Genomic DNA, 21,332 nt, shown 5'->3' on the forward strand with positions numbered 1-21,332 from the left:
TGCTTCCATGACCAACATCACAGGCTTACAATGTCATCACGGAGCAAAATAAAACCTTTTCTTTTTTTCTTTTTTTATCAGACACATTCTCAATTTGTATTCTAAGCACATGACAAGACTGTTTATTCTGATTCAGTCCCTGTAGTTTGTTCAAGTGCAACTTTTTAATGTGCAGTGTAATTAAATGTGAGGGGACACATCAGAGACTCTCAAAGGTCTTGGATGTTAGTTTAGTGTTTCTAATCTCTTGTGGACTTGACATTTTTTTTTTTTTGCACCACTAATTTGCCCAACACTATACGTTGCATTATTCAAACAGAATGACTAGAATTTAACACTTAATTAAACACATTTTTCTAACGTGGAAATAGAGACTGGTGAGAGTGGGAATTTGAATTGGACATTGAATTGGACAGGACACTACACAGTGTAAACATGTCTTGTAGGGTTGCACTAAAAACCTATAATAATTACGTTATAATGATGCAGGCATTTGCGAGCACCAATATTGTGGACACAAACCTCCAACCAGGAGCAAACATCTTTTTCATTCATGCTCTTCATTTTTGCTTCATCATGAAATTCCTCCATCATGCAGTCTATCAGATTCATCAGGGACTTCACCAGATTGGCATCAGAAGTCGGGGACAGCTCCTGGAGCGAAGCAAAGACACACATCAACACTGAATCAGACGTGATGTGAAATATGTAATATGAAGATAATATAATATAAATATAATTGACTAAACATGCTAATACAGGATGTTTAAAATTCTAAAAAGAGCAAAACTAAACTAAAACTTCTCATGAATATTTTAAATATTTACTTCTCATATAGGTAGTACAATGAACCGCTGCTAGCCTAAGCGTACGGTATGTTTTGATGAAAGTTTTTTATAAATTCAGCACCTTGGTGGCCTTTCGGATGAGTTGAAGGCAGGCTGGCAGTATGCGGTCAAAGAGGGCAGTGACGAGGTCTTTGTGCACGGCATTTACTGTAGTTGGCAGGGTGTTGAGCCAGGACAGCATAAGAGGCCGCCAGCCTAACATATGTGGCTCCATGTATATCATGCCACAGCGAGACACCTGCCATAAACACACAACAATCAATATACAAGTCCTGTGATCCTTAACTCAAAGAGGAAAACACACTTTTAAGAATAAACATTTTCTGTAATATTCTCAATAAACAAAACTGTATCAGCAGATAAGCAGGAATACATCAGGATTAGGTTCATTAAAAGAAAATTGTTGGTGTAAAGGTGGGAACTAGATGTAGGCACTGTAGTACACTGTAGTGTAGGGTAGCATTCAGGTGCTGCTGTGATATTTAACAAAAAGACTTTTACAGAGAGTTCATTACATCCTGTAAAAATATGTATAAATAACAGTGTAAATAAATGTGTACTGCTCATATTGTATGATATCATTTCTAATGATCTAGTCCGAACACTTACACTTCCCACGAACAATAGAAGAAACGTTGAGAACAGATGGGTGAATGCATAAAAGAAATGCATAACATGAATGCAGATGTGGTAAGAGAGAAAATAAGGTACAATTTTAAGATAGTACATAGGGAGGAAATATAACTTTAATAGACAAATAAAGAATAAGAGATTAACAGACCCAAAGGGGGACTGTGCAGTATGACTAGAGTTCCTTGTGATCCATAAATTTGGATGCCTCTGCATTCAGCATGTTTAAATGAACAGATGTCAGGCTAGAGAGGATTAAAAAATATAGTAGTGTCTTTATTTAAAAAGTAGAGCCAGGAAGATGTAAAGGTATTATCTCTACGTAGTGAAAGTAAAAGCCCTTGTCCCTGCCTCACAAGAACCATAAATAGAGGTGCAATTAAAAAAACAAAAACATTTTAAATACTTGAAAATAACTATACATGGATTGCAGGTTATTTCAGAGGAATGGAAAAGCTTGCATCTGTCAAAAGTATCTGCACCTGGAGTGGATTTTGGAGGCTGGGGGCAGGGAAGCTACATGTTATGCCCTCATGGTAAATTCCATTTCTTTGTAAAAAAAATAAATAAATAAAAACATTAAAAAAACAACATTCTCATTGCTGTCTTCCAAAACCAGCAGAGGTGGTAGTTAAAAAGAAGCACGGTGCAAAAGGCATTTCAAAATGTGAGAAAGGTTCACAAAACCAAAACTAAAAGATGTAATTTCTCTTTCTACAGTCTCTTCATTCTAGTATGAAACTGGAAGAAATGAGAAGTGAACCTTCCAATTGGATAGGACATGAAGTCATAAAATAGTTCACTGCAACAATTGCATGTGAAGTAAGTATAGTGACCTTTGAATAAAGTACTTCACTGTGAATTTCAGAACTGAATGGCATTAATTACAGTCATCTCACACTCAATGCCACAGTTGAAAAAGAGACGCTACAAAGAATCATGTAACGAAACTAAAGGTGCTTCTCACCGTAGCTGGTGATGCCACCTCCAAGTCCATGGGCTCAAAGATGAGGCTCATTTGTGGTGACATTTGAATGATCTCACCGCTCATCAGACAAAGCTTCTTGTTGTCGTCGAGTACCGTGTTCATATTCTCGATCCACACAGCATCCACCGGTCCATCGAAGATAAGCCACTTCCTGTCGGGACTCTGAGAGGCACAAGACATACGACTGTTCACATCTGGAAAGTCACGAGCAGTCATAAGCATTGACCACAGCAGTGGCATGTTGGCTCATCATTTTACTTTTTGTAACTTACCAGAAGATAAATAGAACATAATTTCAGAAAAACGTATTGTGCATATTTTCAAGGTCATGAAAGAACTCTTGTGCATTAAAAATCTAAGTGTCATGGTTTTGTATTTAGTTTCCTGTTTTATTTTGAAAGTTCTTCCTTGGTTTCCTGTCTTGTGTCGCTCCGTTTTCCCTTGATTGCTTTATTGGTTTCTCCTTGTGTGCTGGACCCTGATTGGTTTCACCTGTGTCTCGTCACCCCTCTGCCCATGTGTGTATATAAACCCTGCCTTTCCTTTTGTTCTCGGTTGCGTTGTTTTTTTAAGTCATCTTGTCGTCCTCTCGTGCTTTTGTCATCCTGCTTTTGTTGTACTTGTATGCTCTTGCCTCTTTGTGATTTTTCTCTACATATTTTGGAATCACCTGCCACCTCTGCAGTGCCTATTGTTTCCTTTTGTGTTCATAAAATACTTTTTATTTGGGACCCCTGCCTCATCTCCTGCACTTGGGGCCTACCATACAGCCCACCTTTCCCGACACTAAGTAAAGAATGTTTGCAAATGAATGAAAGTAACACCTACACTGGTAAAAAATAAGTGTCAATTCTCCAGTTAAATGGACTGGCAAGAGTTGCACTTTTAATTGATTTGTTATAATATAAACAAATGGAGATGCCTGGGCTGAGGAAAAGAGAGTATGCTGTAATGTAATGATCTGACTGAAAAAAAAAAAAAAATACATTGTGCATGCAGAGGATTTAATACACTACACTGCTGTTGACTCCAGATTAGCAGACATAAAATTAGTTTAGTAAAATGTGTTGCAGAGAATGAGACAAAACAAAGAAATGATTTTGCCCAGAGAGGAAAAAAAGACTTCTGAAAATAAATGAAGCCATTATTTGTTCTTGTTTTCTATTATTATTGCATCAGTATGTATTGCCACTCTTCACACTCCTTATTCATTGACAAAAATACAATTTGTAAAATGACAACTTCATATACAGACATTTTTTTTTTTTTTTTTTAAATGACAAGTTCATTTGGAAGGAATCTGAGAATAGTGTGAACAAATGATTTTCCATTAAGACATGCCTACATTGCAATCTCTAAATTGTCAGCCCATGTGTGTCTAGTGTATGTGTGTGGATACGCGTGTACACAAATGAAAGAGAGTTATTGAAGATCTAATTTTAACAAGACAGCCAAATGTTTCTTTTGTTTACCTGTCACAGCAGCCTTTCTTTCTCACAGCTTGCAGTTAATTGGAATGTCATGCCTATTGTACAATGATCCATCCAAAACTCATAAACTGAGACAGAGCAGACAATAATGCGTCATTGTCTTGCTGTATGCACATCTGGTCACAGCCTAATGTAGCACAAGTACAACCACTTTAAAGTTTCTCGTAGCAAGAAGTGCAGCAGCCATTTCCTGCTCTAAGTGATTCAGTTCTGAATTACTCATTATGAAGGAAGCGCTGCACTACATTCAACAATTCTGCATCTCTACCGCCTGCCTGACATGAAGGTCCTCGCTGTCTATTTTGAGAAAACATTCCTGGGCAAAGCCACAGCCTGTATGTAGCAGCACAGCAGAATACAGCTGAAACAAAGATACAATAGAAATATTTTTGCTTCAGCTGATGACAAAAAGTTGTTTCAGTTGCCTGTTTCTGTGGAGATAGCATTGGACTAAACGTGGTATATGAAATTATTATAGGTTGGTTAAAATGTCACAGTCATTTTTTGTGTAAGTTGTCAAGAATCAAACACGACAAAGGGACAAACAACAATACTTCAGATGAAAGACAATAACAAGCTCAGCTAAAGACTCAGAACTCCCATAACTCCAACCTAAGACGTATAAATCAAAACTTACAGCAGGATGTAAGGATGGATGTCTTCCTTGTTAACAAATATTTTTACACTGAGAAAAATGTGTGAGGAACAGAACGTTTCTTAAGCCAACACTGGAGCCAAGAGTTCAGTTTGTCGAGTAAATAATAAATTAGACATTCATGTCCAGAAGGAACTTGACCAAGTCCAATCCAGCTAAACCTAAACACAACAGATATAAAGGCAGTTTGCTCTTCAGAGAAACATTGTTTTTAGAAATGTTTCCAGTTAAATGTCTCTAATGAAAATGTGTGTCTCTCTTGACAAAAGTGATGTATCACACAAAACAATTTCAATGGACAGAAGTCTGATGAAAACTTAGTAACAAAGTGAACATTAGAATTCAACTCATATTGAAGCTCTGTTACATTGTTGTGGATACATAGTGTTCTGTATCCGATGGGAGACGGGTCGTGTGGGACTAGTCCTGCACAACTCTACAGTGTGAACGTGTCCAACGTTGTGTGTTTGTCTGATTACTGTGTTTGAACTGAGGTGTGTTTTAGATGAAAGCAGTGCTAGACACTATGAGAATACTCACGGGCTACCATCTTACCTGAGAGGCAGCGAAGGATCTATAGCTGACAGCGAGGATGCCATCAGACCACTCATGAGAGACGGGGTCAAACTGGCCATACAGCTGGCCCATGGTAATGGATTTGGGATTGATTACTGTGATCTGTACCTGGTTCTCATCCATCAAACCCTGATGTAAAAACAACACGCACACAAATCCATAAAGATTTTTAGAATCTGTCTAGACATGTACATATACAGATAAAAAGCCGTTTGACTGACTTGCCCCTGCTCAGAAAATAGCTGCACAACTTCTGCTAACTGAGGATGAGAAGGAAAAACTGCAACAAACACTGATTCAGACAAGATGCCAGTTTGAGTTAAAAACAATGAGAAATCAAACTGCTGGGGAAGAGAGGGAGGAGGAGGAGGGGTGTTGGACACGATCAGTGGATGTGCGGCGACAAAGATGACGATGATAAATGTGGCGTTCCCTGGCGCTCCATCAGCAGGCCTTCGTCTGTCTCCTTGGTGGGATGCCTCTCAGCCCTCTCAGCCATGTAAATACAACAAACCAGTTCTGGTCCTCTCTGTGAGATCGATAACTACTAAACAAAGACTACAGCTCTGACAAATTGGATGGATGTGTTTACTTGGGACAAACATGTAGCTCAGATAAGCCTTGGATAGTGAGGGTAACACATATTTTTTACTTGACATGAAGGTTTAGGATTAATTTTTTTTTTTTTTTTTTACAAATTGACTAACTTGGTGTCCCAAGGACTCAGGAAGCCCCATCAAATTTTATAAGCATTATAAACTAAAACGTTTAAAAATGCATGGTCAACCATATGAAAATAAGGCTGTGTTTTCAAGATGTCTGAAAAATTGGAGGAAAGGATAATACCTGACACTAACATAATAAATGTGTCTGTTTTTACCACCTGTGTTCTCTCAGTTCTTACTCTCTGGTTATTATAATTGTGAGTTCACAGTATTCTTAATCATAATCTCTTCTTAATCTTAATTATAATTGTTAAAACACTACATGTACAACCTCCACCTTCTTCCTCAGTCTGCTGGTTAAATTCAAATGAACATCATACCTTTTCGAAGACATCATGAAGGGCTGCTGATAGCACACGGTAGGCACTGGTCTTCCCTCCAAAGGGTTCCCCCACCAGCATGAAACCGTGCCTCACTATCATCATCTCAAAGATTTGGAGGATTTTCTCAATAAAGAATTCTGTGACTTGAAGGTTCATACGCTTGCAGTTTTCCTCGATAGCTTCCAGAAGGACACGATAGTCACGCTTGGGGAGCTGGACCCCCGGGAAGAGGTCGGAGGTAATACCCTGAGATGAAACAGGAAAGAAGAAGAAAGTGAAAGGATGAGAGTGAAGCACCATGTTCCAACAGGAACAAGCAGACTTATATACTCTCATACAAAAATACATATTCACACAAATGAAACCTTTCAGAAAGTCATTGCTCATCATCATTCATCCACAAACACACACACACACACACACACACACAAAAGTGCACTGATTCAAACAGACTTAATTTGTTCTTGTGCATCGTGGTTCCAAACTGGCTGGAATTAACAGGGCTGGCATGAGTTGATGTGAACTGCTCCATTAATCCAGACAAGAGCTCCACACACCTCAAAAAGCTTCAGATCATGGTCCAGGAACTTGGGCAGATTTACATCAATAATGGATCTCAGCAACAGGGTGTCTTCATTCTCCTCTGGAAATGTGAGCTGCAGAGAAACAAACCCACCAAGAAGGAGAAAGGAGGAACAGAGAGAGGAAAAATGTAAGTAAAGGGCAGATAATATGAGACATCAACACAGTAATAAGAGGAGCACACATAAAATGCAAATGAATTACTGAGTTTTATGAGGACATTTAAAAAAAAACAAAAAAAACAACCTCTGACTAAGTGTATCTGCTGAGCCTATACAAAACTAATCATGAGGGGAAAGAATCCATGTATGCATCAGGTCACCAATTGGGGGCATATCCTCTGCTTATAAAAAGACAGATGTCTTTTGATAACTTTCTTTGAAACCCTTTTCAAAGTTTTCATCCTCTCTCAAACAACCGTTTGCCCTTTGCAAAACAGTTGTCATTTTCGGTTTGGAAAATGTAGGGGTCAATAGTCAGTGCTCTCACTACATTAGAAAGATTACTTCTGAGGAATAAATTTACAAGTAGAAACACAGAGTTACCAATATGTAACCTAACCCAACTGAAAACTTCCTTTGTTTGCATTTAAAATACAACTAAATCTGTTTTGGGGATGAGGCAACACAATACACTCTGCTATGTGCATATTTGCCTTTCAACTTCCTCAGCACTTTGATGCAGACGGACTGAGAGAGAGTTGAGACACGCTGTACCCCCAGTTGTGCTCATTTACTATTTGTAGTACTTTTTGTTCAGTGATTAAAATGTGTTATTCACTATGAACGTTAATTACTATTTAAATCTCACAGAGCAGTCACAATAACAGTATGAGCTATTTACGAGCACTTGTGACACAAGACTGGAGTCTGAATTGAGTGTAGTCTACAATGAAATTATTTCACTTGGACCGAATTTGCTCACACTGTTGATGAAAGAATTTGACAAACATCTTAGCGAAGCAGTTTCTGGTACCAAAATCTTTTTCCTCGTCTACAGATTCTGCTCATGCATATGCATTTATGTGGGATTCATAAACATTCATAGAGATTAGGTTTTGTGCAGCTGTTTGGAGAAGATACCAATAAAGAATCTCATCGTATCAGAGTTAACCGTTTTTTGTCTTACCTTGAGGTTTCCAGCAGCAGTTAGCACAGATTTAACAGCTCTCATTCCGTAGTCGTAGTGATGCTGTGAAGACAGCTGCTCTGAACAGAGTCGATAAGTGGCCACTATTTTCACTGAAAGAGGCCTCGCAGTCACAAAACCGCATGAGTAGAGCACGATCTCTGCAATCATTGCATAGTCTGGTACCATCATGGCAACAGTTCTGAAGAGGGCCTGGTGTAAAGAGTCAGTTTTATGAAAAGGAATACCAAATACTTTCAAACTCACATTCCGACATTTAAAACAGGAAAAAAAAAGTCACGAATACTGTACCTTGAGGTTGTCTGGCAGCTCAGAACGTCCGGCATAACCAGGATTCATAGTGATGAAGACAGCGCAAGATGGGTCCAGTTTTAGCTCTGTCCCTTCAAACAACAGCATCTCACTATGGGCAGCGATTCCTGGGAAAACACAGATGATGTTACATACAGCATCGTGTTTGCAGTATGACTTTGTGGATTCTGACAATTAGAGCTGCCAAAATGTTTGCAATGTCAAAGGCTAAATATGTATCATTGATTCACTCCAAAAGTAGTTTTTGGGAGCCTTCTCTACTCCTGTACACCAAGTCCACCCAATCTGTTCACCTTATCGTTTCATAACAAAGTGGCTCATACACATTAAATGCCCTTATAAAGACACGTAGCTGTGATGGCCATAGATAGATGTAGAAGCTTTGTCAAACTCTAGGTTTTAAAAACAACTCTGGAAAAACAACTTAGCAACAGTTAAGTAACAGAAACTTATTACCATTTTGAAACTTCACTTCTGAACTAAGGATATTTTGAGTAGCCTTTTAGCTACTTTGGCCGTGTTATGACGCAAATCATTCACCGCCCCTAGCACATGTAGGACACACTGATGCGCTGCAATGAACAAAGCTGTGCTTGAAGCTCTGCTGGCTAACTTACAAAAATTGCCTTAGCTCCGTGTTTCATTTCTTTGTTGTCTAAAATCTGCTTTTTCACTGGTGAAACTATGTCAAAATTGTTCCTGGTATACTGCCAGCTTATTCAAAGATCAAAGGGAAAGGGAGGCAGAATGTGAAAAAAACAAACCTCTCTGTATGGTGAGAATCTGTTGAGCCACCACAGACAGCACCTCCAAGTCAATGCGGTTAAACTCATCAAAGCAGGCCCAAGCTCCGCAGGACAATAGGCCCTGATCGCACACACACACACACGCACACGCACACACGCACACACACACACACACACACACACAGCTATATGAGAAAGTTTTGCCTGTATATGTGAGCTATTTCAGTATGGCAAAAGGGAGGAAATTTGAGTCGGCTGTAAGCACTAATCACTTAGTGTGGCCCTTGTGACTTCACACGTTCAAGACATACACATATAGCTGCAATCACATGACGCTCATAAGATGCAATCATGCAGAGCTGCCGGTAAAGTGCTATTTTTAAAAGGAAATCACCTTCAAACACAACTGCACCAATGCGGTAAATTCTATGGACAGGTTTCAGTGCTGTATGAGCTGACACAAGTTTGTATACCATTCTAGGATAGAAGGAATTAAGAACTAGAGATATTTTAACCACGTGGCACCTTTTGTTATGTGGGTCTTTGAATTGCTAATAGTGTTGCTGGCGGGATATTCCCAGGTAGAAAAGAGGAAGGTAACAGCATGAGTTCATATCTGCTTCTGAATAACTATCTGAAGTAAAACATTTTCCAAGTGCTTGGTTTCACTCCCAACTAAGGCTATTTAGTCTGCATCAGTTCAAATTCAGTAGCACTAAGTGAATACACTCACTTTGAAGAATTTGCCCAAAGCGATATAGTCTAGTCCATCAGAGCAGTTGAATACCACACACTGCTTGGCTACAGCTTTGGCCAAGTCTTTGGTTGTCTCTGTTTTTCCTGTACCAGCCGGGCCCTCTGGGGCCCCTCCCAAATGGAGGTGGAGGGCACCAAATAAAGTGCTGGAGAACAACAAACATAAAGAACACAGTAAATAATCGAGTGAATCAACTGTGGACTTTAAAAATAAACTCAGAACGTTGAACACATTTTTGAAATCATAGCTGTAGCATATACAGTACAGTGAAGAACATCCTGTGTCATGGCATTGTCTTATTCCTGTCATTATAGTCTAAACTCTAAAACATTTAGTAATCTTTGGTATGGCTAATCACACTCATTGCTAGAACACATTAACAACTGGATGGGAAATGTTGTCACTGAATTGTAAATTTAGCTTTAAACATTAATTAATATTACAGTTCTGATAAGAAGGTGTAGAGGACAATTAATTTCTGTAGTTTAACACTGTGCTTGTTCACCAGGTGGCTGATGAAACCATTACACTATCTTCTTACTGTTGCGTTGATCTTACATATTTACTCTTAATTATGACACTAGTTCGAACAAGGACAAGAAAAGTTAAATTTAGGCCTACAAATGGTTGAAAAAGGAGGAAGCGTGTTCGGTTATTTAAAGTTATCGCCAACTAGTGTTTTTATAAAGACAAGACATTAAGCTGAGGCATTTTCAACAAGTCAACATTAGAGAAGAAGAACAGTGTTGGGTTTGCTCGTATAGTAGCATTACCGGTAGCAGCGGTCAGTGAGCGGAGTGATGACTAGACGTGGAGTGTTGCCCAGGTATTCATAGCCATAAGGCAAACCAGCATTGATCATCTTGGTCTGAAGGTGGTTCTCCTGGACAGGGTGGGAAGCAGTTCTGAGGTTAATCCCTAAGGTATGGTTATATGATCCATGAGTTGACATTAATCCCCAAACTATTCAACTCTCCCACAGCCCTTCCATACCACCCAGTAGTAGCGCAGTTGGCTGAGCCATTCAAAGTCGTTCTCGTCACTTATTCCCTTTTGCACGAGTACTGCTAAAACATCCCTGGCATGGACGTCCAGCACAACAAGGGCTCCGAGAGTCACACGGTTCTGCTTGGACAGCTTTCCACGTACAAGAGCCACAATGTCATCAATCTGCCTGTTGTTCTGCTCCAGGTAGGCATCTAGAGCCTGAGAGAAAGAGAGAGAGAGAAATATTACGTGTAATAAATGTGAGGTTTCCTGTCACATTTTAACTCTACACACTCGTTGAAAAGCTGTGTCCCATGAATTTTGTACACTAGCATGTAGCCTACTGCATGTTGCCATAGTTACTTCTTTCATTCAGACTTTACGGCACTTCAAAGCATACTGCAGATAGGAAGGCATGCTGAGAAATTAGTGAATACATCTGGGTCTGCAAAAATAAAGTCTGAATAACTGTGATTTGACTGATTTAAACTAAAATGTAGAAACAGAGTTTGCAGTGAACTGGCTAAATTTTAGTGTATATGGTTAGCAGAATATTTGACGATTTTTGAAAAAAACAACCGCGGGTGTTAAATGATTTGGGTTTCTCAAAGGATTTATCTCCAGAAAACCACATGCCTAACACTGCAATGCAGGCCCATGCTGAGAGTGACAGAAGTGAGGTTTTGTAGGATGTACTCTAAACCTTACTAAATGACTTAAAAGAAAAATATGCACAGAAAACCATAACCCAGAACACACAGTTTGTGTAAAGAAATACAACGATGTGTTGATCACCTTCTGTCCTGAACTGATAGCTTCGTGGATATGTTTTGTCCAGTAGACCTGTGAGACACACAGCACGGTCTGACCTGGCCAAGCACGCACCCAGTTGATCCTCAGCTCACTGGGGTAGGCCTCAATAGCCTCTCCTATTACCTACAATGGACCACGAGAGTAACAAGGGTTTACATATGAACTCACTGTGTATAAAGTGTTACACATAAACATAGTGCCTGAGTTAAAAAAGATAATTGTTGCCAAATGATGTATGCAATATACTATAAAACTATGACAATAAGTCTCCTACACACCTTGTGCAGGGAGGCAATCATTCCATTCTCCAGTTCTAAAAGCCATTTTTCCACCTGGCCCCTGGCTTTGGATGTGGAAATGATATCCAGGAGCTGCACCATTTCACCCTCACTGCTCTTCATGTGGGTGATATCCAGCACATCAGTGAACATCACACTGGCAATGCCTTCAAAGCACTTCTTCAGATGGGGTTGCACCCTTATGGAGAGGAATAAGAAGAACAAGAAAATAGAATCACTTAGGTGTAGCCTAATGTCTACAGGGTCCCATATCTGATCTAATGGCCACAGAGATTGTTACACTGGCCTTGACACATTTTACAGGCTTGAACAATGACACTCACATACTGGCTGTAAATTGCCCAAGCTTTATTCACACTTTATGCACACAACTGTGTGATTGTGGTGAGGTTGATGAGGTTGTTAGTTTGTCAAACGTCTCTGAGAGCACAGCAGAACTGTATAAAAATGAATCCAGTGACAATCCGGTGACAAAGGAACACGGGTTTTTCTGCACATCCAACAAGATGAGGAATAAATTGTCAGTGTCCCTGTAACAATTCACCCAAACAAATCTATGTTGTTATGAGCTTGAGCCTCCTATATGTAGCATTAGAACTTCAAATTTGATTTTGTTATAGAAAAGAATGCTTTAATTAATACCTCGTAGTCTAATTTGAAAAGTTGAAATTGGCACAACTTCACCTGCTACCAAAGCACAGAAATTGTAAAGAGGTCAAGACTCCAGCAGCACTTTTAGTAAAATGAACAACTTCATTATTAATTAGTCTCATTTTCTATTGAAAAAAGCTTATGCCAACAGAATAAATTAACCCATGCTACAATCGCACAGAATTGTACACATTGTAGCTTTCTCTTTACTGGTGACCCTTCACGTGAAGAAGTGGGTTTGTTGCACACATTGAGACCGATGGTGCCATTTGTTGCAGATGGTGGTTTTAACATTAGCATTTATTATATAAACTGCTGTTTTATTTTTATATATATATATAGCTGTTTTGTAATGAGTTTAATCTCTAGTTAGTAGCTAGTGTTCTGTAACATGGAACCTAAGACAGATTGAATGACACGATTTCAATACTAGTAAATTTGTGCCAATGACAATGGTTTGAAGTTCTGCAATTTTTTCACTATATATTGTGGTGCAACGCTAACTTTTATTCATTTTTATTTAGTTCATTTTGACCAGGTATTTGGATGCTAATGGATATTCTACCTACACACAAGAAGAAACGACAATTTATATAATAAATAAATTACATTAAGATTGTGATTTTGGCAACTTACCTCGTGGGATCTTTGGTCTCAGAGAGGATTTCCAGCAGCTCCTCGTTTGAGAGGAAGAAGAACCGAGGAAAGTAGAGACGTTTCTTCTCCAGGTAGTTGTTGAGACCTTTGAGGATCATTTCCAGAAACTCATTTGACTTTTTAAGCCTCTCCAGCATCTTGTCAATGGCTATTACTGCCAACACATGCTTGTCCTATATCAGGTTGAAGCGAATAGGGTTAAAGGCTTTGAACAACCACCAAGACTGGAACTTTTGTCTTTTTCATCAGGTCATTACACCATATTTACAATACTAGACAGTATGAAATACAATCAGGTTTGACATGTTTTGACCCTTTGAAAAAATTCAGGTCCATGCTGACTCATACAAAATTCCCAGCTGCAGGTGTGTACTTTCAGGATTCATATTTTTCACTGCTGCTTCGAAAGTGACACGTCAGTAGCTTTCTTTAGCGACATCCACTATATGTTCCACAGTGAGGGCCACTTGTCACACAGCACCCTAAAAAAACCCGATGCGTGACAGTAATAGAGATTTCACCCGAGGCCTGTCTAGCACCTATGAAATATTTCAGCTCTGATATCATCTCATCGGTACACTAATTCAATATCCTGTGGAACTGTCAGTCCCAGGAAGTGTCCAAATAGAAAGTCTATCTAATTTTCAAGGTTGGACAGTGAATGTCTAACCTGCTCACATGAAAATGTTTACAATTCTGAAATGAAGCCAGACATCATCTCCTGAGTGGTGTTTAATGAGATAAAGGAGGGTGAAAAAACTAGTGTGGAGTCAACATGAAAAATAGAGTAACATGTGCTCTAATGGTTATGGTTATCCTGTCCTGGGGTTCCATGTCAAGGCTTTCTGTCCTTCCCTTTGTTTGTCTCTAGACTATCAACTTTAAAAGCAAAATGCCAAAAAATAAAAACATCCGAAAACTGTTGCCTACCTGTTATTCCTAACAAATATTAAACAGGTCCAAATGGCTGAGATCTCCTTTTAAGTTGCTTAGCAGTGATTTAATCATAATTAAAATATGACTGCTTTCAATTTCTCCATAATGACTCTGCTTGATTGTATTTTCATGGGCATACAATTATGCCGGCTAAGGACGTCTGATTGATGAACTGTGATTCTATCTTTTCATAGATTTCCTCACACTTGTGAATCGGGCCCATTCTTTGGGAGGACAATGCAATAACAGGTCTATTTTTATATCCACGGTGCCAAGGGAGGCTATTCATGAGCATACTGAATGAATGGCGTTGCTGTAATGCATGTATTATACGTGGTAATGTAGTTTTTATGAACCAAACAGATGGCTTCCATGGAGGACAGGGTCTGTCCACAGCTGATACAGCAGGTCTATAATCTGCATTAAGAAAATGTATTTATCTTTGTTCTCAACTGACAAAGAGTGCACATCCAGGACACACATGTCTTATATATTCAAGGTACATCCTGCAGAGTATTGGCCTGCTTGTGAATGCAATATTAAGTGAGCTCCTATTTGACTGAATTCTGATCGGGTATCGAGTCAGTATGTTAGTAAACAATATGCCAGTCATCTTCTCCATGAGCTCAGAGGTGAACTGTTTCTCTATCCCACGGCTCATTAGAGGAGGCAAGGGTGTGATGCGCTGCATAGTTAAAAGGAAAGAGGTTCATTGGAATAAATCTTTTAAATTGATTTGACCCTGTTTTTATCTGTAACTGTGCATGCAATTGTAGGAAAGCGACGCGTTAAAACAAGAAGCAAATAAAAAAGAAGGGGTAGGAAAAGAAAGTTGAGATGTGAGGCACTGGAAGATCAGTGTGTCTTGAGCAGCTCCCAGTGGCTGATGTTATAACGACAGCCTGGGAACAAAACATCACAGCCTGATGGGATCTGTGGAGAGGAGAGCTGTACTGTAGCTCGCCTCTTTGCTCACAATGTTCCATCGAAGTATGTAGTTGAGATGACTCTAACTTCATGTACATCAATTCATCATCATGATGTGAAAGGATGTTTTTGATGCAGTACTAGTCTGAGCAAAAGGGGGCTTTTTTCTATAACTGGCCTTCACAAGATGGTCTTTAGCTTTGAACAGTGAAAGAAAATAAACATGAGGATCATAAGGCAAATTCTAATTTTCATTGTGACAAATAATACAATATGTTTTGATTTTAATCACTCATGGAGCAGTGGGAAGCCATGCAAAGGGCTGTTTGGAAGCAGTTTGGGAGGTTTAGTTGTTTGCTCAAGGCACTTCAACAATAGACATAGAGGGGATTGAGCCAATAGTCTCAAAGCTGTTTATAACCAATAGAGGTGCTCTTCAAATACGCTTTAGCACAGTCTCAGTCGTAATCAAATTAGTTTTGGGTGTTATTTTTTATCACTCATAATCCCACTCACTGCTTCCTAAAATGGAGACGGGGGATTGGAAGCTGTAAACATGCTGTGCAGCAAATTGTGCTCACATCTTATCTTTAACAACAAAAACGTAACAGCCATACACTGGTATGTATATGCAATGGCAAAGAGGTAAAGTTATCATTAACCAGTGAGCCCTATGTTTAGCAAAAAAATACTTATTTGTGACTGATATGCTGTGTAAAAAACAGTGTCTGTGTGTGTGTTTTATATTCCTTCTTAATTTGTATGTTAAAATACAATAATATTACAATAAACTGTCATATTTCTGTTCTCCAACATCAAGGTAGTCTTTAGAATGACAGTATTCAACTGAACAGCACCTTTTCTAGAAAAAAAGTTCTCAGACTCGGACTGAGTCCCATTTTCCAGAAACTGGGTGAGTACAAATGAAAGCGTAAAAGGTGCTACATCTCTGCCAACATGCTCTAAAACACAGTGTAAACAACTCACAGTGAATGAGACAGTATGCATGCATCTGTGTGCGTAGGCTCTCTGTCCCTTGGTGACCTCATTTTCTTTGTGGCTCCATACACCCATGCCCCTTCCAGACAAAATCCATAATTTCTATTTGATGGTGCAGTCAGCCTGGGCTTTCTGGAGGACACTGCCTGAAATTGATGTGTCTCATTTCAGGTCTACTGAGGACGCCAATTACCCTTTGGAAACTCTTTGAGGATGCTGGTGCAAGACTCACTTTCTATCCTTGTTCAGTTATTTATTTATTATTTTTTGCCTTGCTCTCTATTCTTTTCCAGCTTATTCACTCCACTTTGTTTCTCCTCTGTTTACTTACTCATCCATGCTTCTATTGTATTTGTCTTCCTTTCCTCTGTACTTCACTCTCATTCTGCATGTTCATGTAGATATGCGTGTCTCCCCACCTGCTCAGGTTTATGCTGTCTTACCTGTCAGAGCCCAGCATTCAGTTTAATCTGAATATTGGGCCTCATATTTTAATAAGGTTGCTGTTTGGTAAAATATATCAGGCCTGGGCTGTGTCTGTCATATTTGAATTTAGATGTGTATTTGCAATTCAAACTGACTCCAAGTCCTTTTCACATTTACCTTATTTGTTGACTGAACATCAAAATCAACTTTCTTCTCATCTTACCAGGAAATTGTCTGATCATTTTTGCAGAATGTCACAACTACCAACTATGTAATAACTATAATTACTGAGAATCAATCACATAAAAATTATTCTAATGTCAAAATGACTGCGTAAAAAAATGACAATGTAATGGCAATGGTCCGATGGGTGTGTCCCTAATCCAAAATATGTTAAAATAACCATTAATGTCATCAAAACAATTAGATTTCAGCCCTACAGTTTGAATATACTTTCAAACCTCTCTAATGATAAAATGTGTTTAGTCAGATTCAGGTAACTCTCACTTATTTGTTCTCCTGAAAACTCCTCTAAAACAGATTTGCCTCTTGAATTCTGCTTTTGGTACCATGAGCCATAATACACTTACGGTATTAGCCAAAAGAGAAGCTCATGCAGCCGAGATAATTATTTTTTAAAAATGAATAAAATTAAAAAACTTACCAGAGAGACTTGTTTCATGGTGTCCCTCCATGTTTTGTCAACAGCTGTGAAACGGCGTCCCTCCTCAGGCATCTGAGTCATGATGTCTGGAGAGCTGAATATTGGCTCCAGATAAAGCCAAGTGGACTGAACCTTTAACCAGTCGTCCAGGATCTCTTGGAGAAGCAGCAACTTTCCCTCCCACTCCCTAAAATTCATGGCAAAAATGACGATGAAGACAATTAGAATTTTAGTTCTGCGTTATCTGCATTACTATATTGGCAGGTGTGGCAGGTATTCAGAGGATGATACCACAGTTTGGTTAGGTACAACTGTGCTCTTTGTAACTCTAACACCCACAAAGCTAGATAATAGCAATATGAAATTTTCATGTGGTATAACAAATGTTGATCAAAATCTTCTTGTGCAAGCATTCGGTCCAATATATCACGATACATATCTAAAAGCTGCAGGGAATCCTGAACGACGCTATGCCTGGCAGCAAAATATTTCAATAATGTCACAAATTATGAGGGATAAAGAAGGGTGAATGGTGAAAAAAAAGATCGATCTCTGGTGACTTTTTTATGGGTAATTTAATCCACGTACTGTACTGTGTTGTCCATTCTGCTATTTTTGGTATAAGTATACAACTCTCCATCCTTTTTAACAGACAAACAAAGGAAAGAGTTGACATTGGCGGAGCAGCCTCTGACTGAAAGAATGTGAGGACAGTGGAGAAGATTATTAGGACTCTCCCCATTCAGGATATTGCACCAAAGCACTGCCTGTCCCAAGCAAGAAACATCATCACTGCCTCTTCACACTCCCACCGTGGGCTGTTCTCCCTTCTGGTCTCTGTATCTGCTGAATTTGTTCAATTGCCTTATGTGCAATATTTGTAATATTATATGCAAGATAATTTCGTTCTTGGTACACTTGCGGTATACCCTGGGGAAAGTGAGGGTTGACAATAACCTTACTCACCAGAAGGTTTGTAACACAGAACTAGTTAAGGAGTCATCTATGAAAACTGTTTGGAAATGTGCAGGTACTTTCAAAAAATACTTCAACCATCTGTCTATCGTAGCCTAAAGTCAACCGATCAGTCGCTTTTCAGTGTCCTCACCACAGCTGTCGCCATGTCCAAAACAGGCCTATCTGCCGATGGTTTCTCATAAGACAAAAACTGATCTGACAAAAAAAATTTCCAACAGAGCAAAGCTATATTTCAAGCAACTCATCTAGTCTCTTACCGTATTTCTACCTCAAAAGGCTTAATGAAGGGCGAGCCTCTCATGGTTTGTGTCTTCACAATGTGATCATCCAACAGCATCTGCACTTCATCCACGGACGACAAGATGTGGGTGCCTGTCTCTCGGTAGGCGAGGAGGCTGAACTCCATTTCACTCCACTCACTTGCCATTTTCTCCATGGCCTTCTCCAAGGAGTACTCCTTACTGGCCGCCTCACTGATGCCTTCAAAACTGCTCAAGTGCTCATCCAAATGTAAAGATAGGAAGCGAGACACAGAGGCCTGGTCCTCAGGCATCTGCAGGGCAATGCCAGCCAACTCCGACATAGCATCCCAGTGGCGTGGGCGCAGGCCTGGGTTGCATAGTACCTACAATAAAAGTAGAAGTAGTACGTTAAAAGTTATTAAGTGTAATAGCGTAACAATTTAACTGAAACTAAAGAAATTCTGAGATCTATAGCTACTAAATCTGTCTCTCAGGGCCTTACCTGCACCATTGGAATGTGATCCTTGAAGTCCTCCACCTGGGCCTTTACTGTGGTGGCTATGTTCAGGGCATTGGGTACTTGACTGAAGCCTTTCTCCAGCTTATATAGATTGCGCCAGTAGTTACTGACATCACCTTCTACCTACAGAGGTGTTTTTTTTTTTTTCGATTAAGAAACAGGAAATTACTCAAATGGACATGAACAAATATTTCTCACTTGAATTCACAAAATAAAACTCGTCATGGATTTATATATTGTAGCTCTATTGTTTTTAAGCAAATGTTATAATATTTCAATAAACTGCATATGGCAATTGTAAATTGTACATTATTGTTGATTATTTTTACTGTTTAGCTCAGACCAGCATGACTGACAAAACAGACATTCCCAAAGTATTTTTAGAATTTCTATAACGTAAACTGGAAACGTAAGGTGTCATTGTAACTTGTTTCAAATTCGTGTAGTGAAAATCAAAGCTTAATTTTTAATGTAGCCTAAACTCCCCAGTCAGTAATGTATTAAATATAATTCATTTTCCACTGCTTGTACCTTGTCTGGGTTCACTCCGGAGAGTGGCCCATGAAGCCACAGCTCATATTGTTTTAGAAATTCAGTAGCTGTCTCATAGAGGTTCAGGAATGGTGTCAGCTTCTCCTGGATCTTTTTGCGTTGCGGATACTGGGAAATAGACCAGCCAAAGGCCTCCTCTTCTAGATTGAAATCATTAATCTGTCCAGAATAGGAGGCAGCAGGAGAAATGTGAAGATAAGATGGATACAGAATCAGTGTATGACTGACACATAACAAACACATGAGAAATTTCATCACAGCCTTGACCGACTTAATTTTCCATCCAATGCTGCCCTCTTGTGGTATAGTAAATACTGTTCACATTCAAATACAATGAACTAATCCAACCTCTAATCTTTAACCTAATTTCTGAAGTACTTCTAAAAGCAAACTTTACCATTGAAACACACTAAAAAATATTACATTACACAACTGTGTATGGTGCTGGTGGACTGTTACAAAGGCATCTCTTGCTGTGCCATGTCACTAAACCTATACTTCTTCTGCAAGTTACCTCCAATACTGGTCTGCTCTCACTCTCCTTGGTCCTCAGATTCGTGCAACAAATTTTACTATAGCCATGTATATAGCCATGTATATTTTTTAGAACAATGTCCTGATACCTTTTCCATGGCTAACTCCAGTTTGCCATTGAGGACCTGGGCTTTCTTTAGGTATATGCTGAGATCAGTCAGATCACCAAAGCCCACAAACTCCTCCACCTGTGAACTGTAGCTCTCCAGTTCTTCCACAAAGCGCTCACGGCACATCTGGAATGAGAGCACATACACAAACATCCTCTTTGCTCTTTGTACATTTGAAGGTAAAATGAAAACAAATGAACAGTTAAATCTGATGGTTCTTCAGCTCCAATGACAAAATATCCATTTAATGTTAACATAGATCAATAGTTTTATAAATACATGAAATATGTATGCAAAGAAAAAACACAGACCTTGAGTCCACTTTGATATTGCTCCGTCTTTTCTGTTATTATCTGTCTGTGTTCCCTAAAGATGGACGGCATACGTTTAAACCACTGGACGGTCTTTGTGTTGAGCTCCATGTCAAGAGGCGAGAAGGTGAAGAAGTCCATCAGGAAACACAAATGTTTGTTGGAGTCTGCCAATCTTTGCTCCAACAGCGGCATCTCTACGGTCTCCACCGTATTAATGTATGTCTGAGTGGGGAACAGGGCAAGAGTTTATACTTCTAATACATATAATGCAAGTTTTACTGACTGGATGGTGAATGTGAAATGCAAACCAAACCTACTTTGAGGACATGATGTAAAGGACAACTGTGAATAGCATATTGTACCAAACTGATGTATGGGGTGAGACAATGGGATAGTCACCTTAAGCTCCATTAGTTTCTGAGTATCAGGTGGTGTGCTCAGTGCCTTCTCCGAAATGTTCTTAAATTCATCACAGAGCCTGTGAGAGGGATCACAGCATTAATTCAGAAATATATGTGTTGGATTTCACAGATTTACAGCCTTATTAAGGCACAGCTTGGGGCTAGAGAACACTGAATACAGCAGCTCACACTGGATCTAAAACCAGGCGAAAACAGTTTTTTTTTTTAATATTTTTTCTCCAGATTGGCGAACAAAGGTCTAAACTCTAAAGTCTATATTTGATCAGTATGTACCAAACCGTTTGATTCAACTGCATTTTCTGAGTTGTTCTGTATACGATACAGTTCTGCTTTCAATAAAAGTGTGAAAACGGTGAAGGAACTGACTTTCTGTTGACTTCTTGATGGTCCTGTAGCATCCGTGCAACCAGTTTTGTTTGTAGCTCCTGAGCCCGGTTAACAAGGGAGTGGATGAGTTTATGGGACTGAACCTCAAACATGCCAAGCTGTACCACCTAAAATGAATGGTATCAGTCAGTAG

The 21,332-nt window shown here is 39.3% G+C and overlaps 1 protein-coding gene across 2 annotated transcripts in view; it reads right to left on the bottom strand.

The window, feature by feature from the left end:
- dnah7 (dynein, axonemal, heavy chain 7) overlaps positions 1–21,332 on the bottom strand; it is a 61,050-nt gene that overhangs the window by 33,119 nt on the left and 6,599 nt on the right. For both annotated transcript variants that reach the window (XM_047600372.1, XM_047600371.1), the window contains exons 12-34: positions 21,179–21,306; positions 20,790–20,868; positions 20,388–20,612; positions 20,056–20,202; positions 19,412–19,591; positions 18,863–19,003; positions 18,376–18,743; positions 17,141–17,327; positions 13,168–13,361; positions 11,860–12,058; positions 11,564–11,704; positions 10,775–10,987; positions 10,555–10,664; positions 9,758–9,926; positions 9,043–9,145; positions 8,258–8,385; positions 7,946–8,158; positions 6,793–6,891; positions 6,233–6,481; positions 5,167–5,316; positions 2,446–2,628; positions 910–1,086; positions 523–654 (exon numbers count right to left, since the gene is read on the bottom strand). In XM_047600372.1, coding sequence (XP_047456328.1) covers positions 523–654; positions 910–1,086; positions 2,446–2,628; positions 5,167–5,316; positions 6,233–6,481; positions 6,793–6,891; positions 7,946–8,158; positions 8,258–8,385; positions 9,043–9,145; positions 9,758–9,926; positions 10,555–10,664; positions 10,775–10,987; positions 11,564–11,704; positions 11,860–12,058; positions 13,168–13,361; positions 17,141–17,327; positions 18,376–18,743; positions 18,863–19,003; positions 19,412–19,591; positions 20,056–20,202; positions 20,388–20,612; positions 20,790–20,868; positions 21,179–21,306 — 3,915 coding nt within the window. The remainder of the gene's footprint in view (positions 1–522; positions 655–909; positions 1,087–2,445; positions 2,629–5,166; positions 5,317–6,232; positions 6,482–6,792; positions 6,892–7,945; positions 8,159–8,257; positions 8,386–9,042; positions 9,146–9,757; positions 9,927–10,554; positions 10,665–10,774; positions 10,988–11,563; positions 11,705–11,859; positions 12,059–13,167; positions 13,362–17,140; positions 17,328–18,375; positions 18,744–18,862; positions 19,004–19,411; positions 19,592–20,055; positions 20,203–20,387; positions 20,613–20,789; positions 20,869–21,178; positions 21,307–21,332) is intronic.

The sequence above is a fragment of the Mugil cephalus genome, chromosome 12 (genome assembly GCF_022458985.1).
Source record: "Mugil cephalus isolate CIBA_MC_2020 chromosome 12, CIBA_Mcephalus_1.1, whole genome shotgun sequence".
NCBI lineage: Eukaryota > Metazoa > Chordata > Actinopteri > Mugiliformes > Mugilidae > Mugil > Mugil cephalus.